Source organism: Danio rerio, chromosome 1, assembly GCF_052040795.2.
Source record: "Danio rerio strain M-AB ecotype USA chromosome 1, GRCz13ab, whole genome shotgun sequence".
NCBI classification, from domain to species: Eukaryota; Metazoa; Chordata; class Actinopteri; order Cypriniformes; family Danionidae; genus Danio; species Danio rerio.
This window is the reverse complement of record NC_141021.1, coordinates 22,288,373-22,294,372: the sequence shown is the minus strand read 5'-3', so window position 1 is coordinate 22,294,372 and position 6,000 is coordinate 22,288,373. Positions and strand designations below refer to the sequence as shown.

General features: G+C 38.3%; 1 protein-coding gene across 2 annotated transcripts in view; it reads left to right on the top strand.

The window, feature by feature from the left end:
- The first annotated feature begins 425 nt into the window (after window positions 1–425).
- The window catches only part of tll1 (tolloid-like 1), an 86,857-nt gene continuing 81,282 nt past the window's right edge, over window positions 426–6,000 (top strand). Inside the window, 2 exon segments of one of the 2 annotated variants that reach the window (NM_131010.1) lie at window positions 426–635; window positions 1,808–2,242. In NM_131010.1, the coding sequence (NP_571085.1) occupies window positions 2,065–2,242 (178 nt within the window). In that variant the 5' untranslated portion in view covers window positions 426–635; window positions 1,808–2,064. 2 annotated transcript variants of the gene reach the window in all.

The following is a 6,000-nucleotide window of genomic DNA, read 5'->3' as shown; positions in this document are numbered from 1 at the left end:
TTATATATATATATATATATATATATATATATATATATATATATTTTTTTTTTTACATACTATTAAGATTTCTTACCCTCACAAAACCTAAGAGCATGTTCTTTATCCACCCATCCAAGGATATCCCCTCCTGACAAAAACATCTTTGCACAGCCTTCCTTACCTCCAACTCTCTCTGACTCATTGTCTAGAGACACTCACATGGCCTGCTAGCCATTCATGCATGTTGCGGTCATTCATATAATTTGAACTAAAGCGCGTTTACAAACACTGTCGTGCAAAGCATGAGTTCTCTCCAAGTGAGGCATAGCTTCATGGATTGATGGCGTGACGTCAACACGCAGTTACCTTGCCGTGAAGGAGGGGGGATTAATCTGTGTGTATGTGTGTGTGTGTCAGGAGAGAGAAAGAGAGGGAGAGAGACGCGTTAATCTCTAGGGAAATGGGCACGTTTGGAATAAGCGGTACCAGTCAGCTAGCGCACTCTAATATTCCAGTGGCTGTAGAAAAAGTGTTTCCAGAGAGAGAGAGAAGAGAGAGGGAGGGAGAGAGAGGGAATATGAGGGCAGTACTCAGGATGAGCCTGCGCTTTGAGGCTGTAAAACACTAGACCCTGAGGGCATTCTCTGTCTGAGGTAAGCACCGTCTCTCATATTTTAACAAGGCTTGACGCCACGGTGTTTAACTGCGGCGCGTCTATTATTTGTGTTTGTAAAGTAGCGCGCGACAAGGGTTCGAGTGTCCTCGCGCGTACTTGGACGCTCCATGCGCGCGAGACTGCGAGAAAGCTCGCGCGCTCAGTTCTGTCAGATCTGACCGTGGCGATTAAACCGTAAAAGCTTCGCCGTAAACTCTCCTGAGGTAAATAGGCGTTAAAGGAGACCGGGCCCGGGTTATCACCGGTAAATTGTATTAGTACCTGACAGTGGATAAACGAGCTCAAAGCCGCCTTCACGAGTTCGTTCGGCGATTTGATAGTAACTTAAGTTAGAGAAGTTCATTCGTTCTACTTGAGATGTGTGGATGGATGAAGGAATGATAGCCTACTTCAGATATAACATGCGCTTTTATATCCGCCAGTAGTGTTTCTCGGCTTTCTTGTTTCAGCTGGCTGCAGCTATTTTAAGGTCCACTCTGACCAAATTAAAGCAGCCTCACGCAGCAAATTACACACTGAGAAACTGCTTTTAGTTCAGAGACGTGTGTGACACACTGAGAGAGAGAGAGAGAGAGAGAGAGAGAGACCTACTTTATGAGGGGAGTTAAACAGGTTTGTTAAATGTCACACCACAACCGCTTTTACTGTCACCTCCTAATAAAGCAACTATTGTATTTATAACAGTTTTTAAATACGATCTCACCTACATGGAACTTACTTTACATCCTGAAGTTTTGTAAAGGCGTCGGGGAAAAAGTGCTTTTGCCGGATTATTGCTCAAATTTTAGTGAACGTGTGACTTTTACAGCTACCGGCTGGTTTTGGGTGAAATAGTTTGCCATTGTTAAAGTAAACCAGTTTCCTGGGTTTATAATGCAAATGAAAAAAAAAGTTTCTGACATGTGCGTGTAATATCTATCTATCTATCTATCTATCTATCTATCTATCTATCTATCTATCTATCTATCTATCTATCTATCTATCTATCTATCTATCTATCTATCTATCTATCTACACACAGATGCTTTAAAGATCCTGCTTAGTTCATTTAAATATGTTAAACATCTTCATTTAAATAATAATTTAAATGTACACCCCCTGCCTCCAGTGTCTTTATTTGTTTCATCTAAAGACTGACTTTCATTGCAGCTGTGCCTCTTCAGGAAAACTGACTGCGCAAGAGAAAGGAAGAGTGAGCTGGTATCCTCTGTAGTTGTAGGTTCATATTGATGCATTTGGCGTCCAGCTGAGATGCCGCGACGCTGACGGTCCTGCCCCGTCTGTCGAACCGGACCAATGATGATAATGAAGGCGATGATGTCCACACGGCGCGTGTAGCGCTAAATTCCACACTGCCGGACTCCTACCAGACACTCCTCTCTGACCCACGCTCGTTCACACCTCAGATGGACTACCTTTACTCTGCACTCACCAGTAAAATGAATTGGATCGCACTCCTGCTGGCCGGCTTGACTTTTTGTTGCAAAGTGTCCGTGCACAGCTGTTTAGACTACGATGACAGTTATGATTATTACGAGGAGGAGAAAACAGAGACGATAGACTACAAGGATCCCTGCAAAGCAGGTAAGACGCTTTTGTGCAAATTATAACACTCTCAGTTGTCCTGTGGTGATCAAAGGAGAAAGCATACACATCTGATGTGCGTTTCACACTGTGCTGCAAAGTGAGAACCGTAGAGTACGGATGAGTGAATTGTGCGTTATTCATCTAACTTTCTTTGTATATAACTTTATTATCTATTTCCTTGGCGGGTCACTTATTGAGTCAAGCAAGAGCGACGCCTCCTTTTTGTGTGTATATATATATATTTATATATGTAGAAATATCTCTCGCAAGCCTCGCACGACCCCTCCTCCCCGGCTGAAATGATGTAGCCCGCTTTAATTCCGTTTCTCCCGGGATGATCCCGCGGCTCGCGAGGCCACGTGCGCGACGCTGTCATAAACCCGTGCTTTCCGCGCGCACGTTTGTCCGTGCAGGTAGAGCGCGGCTGCACGATTTACGATCTCTTATGTAATAATTATTAGATCAATCTAGACAATGTGAAACTCAGTTCACTCAGTTTATCTGAGCCCGTATTTCACCTGCTGACAGCTGGCAGACAAAATATCAAAACGGATGACCTCTTGTTATTAAAATACACTTAATTTATTTTTATGTAATAAAATTGGTCCAGGACAAAATACAGTCAATGGCTTCTGAAGGCATTTACGTTATGCATTATTATGTTTGCATGTTTTATTTAATATGGAGGATTTAAAAAGTACTTCACTGATGTAGATTGTTTCATGAAGGACCTTCAACATAATAATACAGAACTTGAGGTTCTTCAAGGTGTCAAGGGTTGTTCTTCTTATTAAATTGTTGTACACCAGTGAAACTGGTTATTTAAGAACTTTCTCTGAAAGGTTTTTTAGGTTTTTTGTTGTCAATTCAAAAAAGCTTTTGGTATCTCATTTTAGGGGTGCATGTTTATGTGTCTTAAACTTGACATCTTCATGCATGAATCAAAAGGTCAGTCCCATGATTTCTCCTTCACACTGTCTTCAGATAAGTACAAAGGCAGTGCAAATGTTTAGACATGCAGTCATATTTTGTAAAATTGATCAGTTCTTCCCTCTCTCACATGCACTCAAAAATGATGGATCTTTACACTCTTAAAAATAGAAGGCTCTTATTGCCATCAAAGGCTACACGAAAAACCTCTTCATACTAAAAAAACGAAAAAAATTTAGGAACTCTTTACATAGAACCGTATATAAAGAGTTACTAAAAAAAAAAATCATGTTTTTTTTTGTGTGAAGACAGTTTTGTGTGGGAAATTTTTGTTTTTTATTTTATTTTATATTTAAATTTATGGTTTCATGAAAAACTTTTAACATCCATTAAAATAGGTTCTTTAAATTATTAAAATCTTCACTCTAAAAACTAAGTGAATGTTTGGAACTGTTTACTAAAAAGTAAGAAAAGTTCTTTGGAAACTATACTGTAAATTATTCTTTGATGGCATTGTTACAACAACAAATACAGACCTTTTGGAATCTGTTTTAAGAGTGCTAACATAGATTTACACACATCTTCCTCTCCACATTCTCTCTCTCTCTCACTTTCCTTTGTGTATATATCATGTTTACACAGGAACTATAAATCTGATCATTTGTTTCTATGCTGCATTGTGTTGGCATTGTTTCCAAGCCTCCATGAGACAAATGCTTATACACATACAGAGGGCACATACACTGTACACACAAGCTGTGTTGATTACTTATGAGAATGAAAAAAAGACGACTGTAAGAGTGTTTGTACAGTATGTGTATGTGTGTTTGGATTAGTGTGTCTGTGTTTGGGTGTATGCGTGTAGGAGTATGACTGTTTGGCAGTTATAGGGAGGACCTCTGTTTCTCTAAACCGTGAAATATTCAGCCTAGTAATTTGACAGGCTCATTGATAGCAGTACAACTGGGAGAGGGTGGACAACATCATCACATAACCTTTAAGCATATGCATAAATAAATAGACATAGACAAGCAGTTTTAATCTCTTTAAACACACATCTGTCAGGTTTCTGTCACATATTCTCATGCGAACTTAATTCATAATAATTGTATTGAAGTACAAATCAACAGCTTGTACTTTAACAAGTACATGGCTCACTTATAAATCGCAGTCTACACCCAAGATGTTGAATATTTTACACAATATTCTAGCCATAACGAAACTGACTATACCAGTCTACATTTGGCAGATTAAATGCTTCTCTTAATGTAACAGTTTTAATTCTGTAGTTGCTACAGTAATGATATAGCTTGAAGATCTTTGCATCATAGGTGAAATGCTGATCATCTAAAAACGGTCCAGGTTATTGAGCGTGTTCGATCCAGCTCTCTCTAATGCTAACGTTAGACACTCTCTGGGCTGATGGAGTGTTTTACCAATGCGTTCGCTCGCAGTGTAGCTTTGCATTTGCATATTTGCACCGTGTTGGTGTTTTAGCAGAAACAGCCATGCTAATTAAAAGCAAGGTGTCAACGGTGGGAGCTGCGGTGCCTTTCAGATAAATAGATCCAAGTTTAGCCTAATTGTTTTAAGTGGTACTAAACCTTTGTTATAGGTGTTTAAACTTTTACTTTTGCTTAAAAGTTCTCTCTCTTACTGCAGTGGTTCCCAAATTGGGGGTCGCGAGACAATGAGGAGGGGTCGCTTGGTAATTTCCGAAAATCTTATAATATGCAGTGGTGGAAAGAGCACTGAAAAATCAGACTCAAGTAAAACTAAAATTACTTGCCCAAAAATTTAGTGAAAGTAGAGTAAAGTATTTGTTGTTAATATTACTCAAAGAATGAGTAAATGTTGCCCTTTTAAAAGTACTCAGAAGTAGTGAGTATTATGCTCCGAATGGCTGATGCGTTTACATGCAATTTGTGCATGTGTAAACGTACCATTTCATAGTGGATTAAGTTATCGTTTAAGGTCGTTTAACAGAAATTTACCGTAAATAACAAACATTAAATTACAGAAAATTCCTTAAATATAAATTTCTGGTACATTTCTGTAATTTCTGTAAATTGTTGTTTTACAGTAAATTTCTGTAATTTAACGGCTGTTATAGTACATTTTGTTGCAAATAAATTGATTTTTTTTTACAGTGCAGTAAACATCTTCTCATCAGTGTCTAAACAGTCTCTGAGTTAGTGTGTATAAAGAATTTGGACGTCTTTTTCTGGACGACTTTACTGCATTTATAAAGTGCTCATGTATTGAGGTTGTTACTTTCTATGTGCAATTTGATTGAATGGCAACCACCAAAGCAATCTCACGGCAATTCGTAACTTTTTGATTTAGTGGGTAATTCGTATGAATTCGTACGATCTAATTCTTACAATTTAGTACAATTTGCTCATCACCTAATGACGGTTGGGGTTAGGGGTGGGGTTGAGTGCCATGCCTTCGTTTTAAAAATCGTACATTTTCATACGACTGAATTCGTACGAATTAGCCACTAAACTCACAAAACGTAAAATACTTACGTTTCCTTGTGAGATCAGGCTGGAACCACAGGTCTGATTTTTTCATTTAGTCAATCCCATAGACAAGAATAGAATTAAGTAGTGGCTGCTGTTTGAAAGAAAATAAATTATCGATACAGCACTAGAAATGTACTCGAGAAAAAATAAAAGTACACATTTTAAAACTAATTCGTAAATTACAATTCCTTAGCAGAAACAATTACAGTAATTTGACTATTTGTAATGTTACTTTACACCACTGTACGTTATTAAACTATTAAAATTACCATATTTTATCCATAACCCACAGAAGAT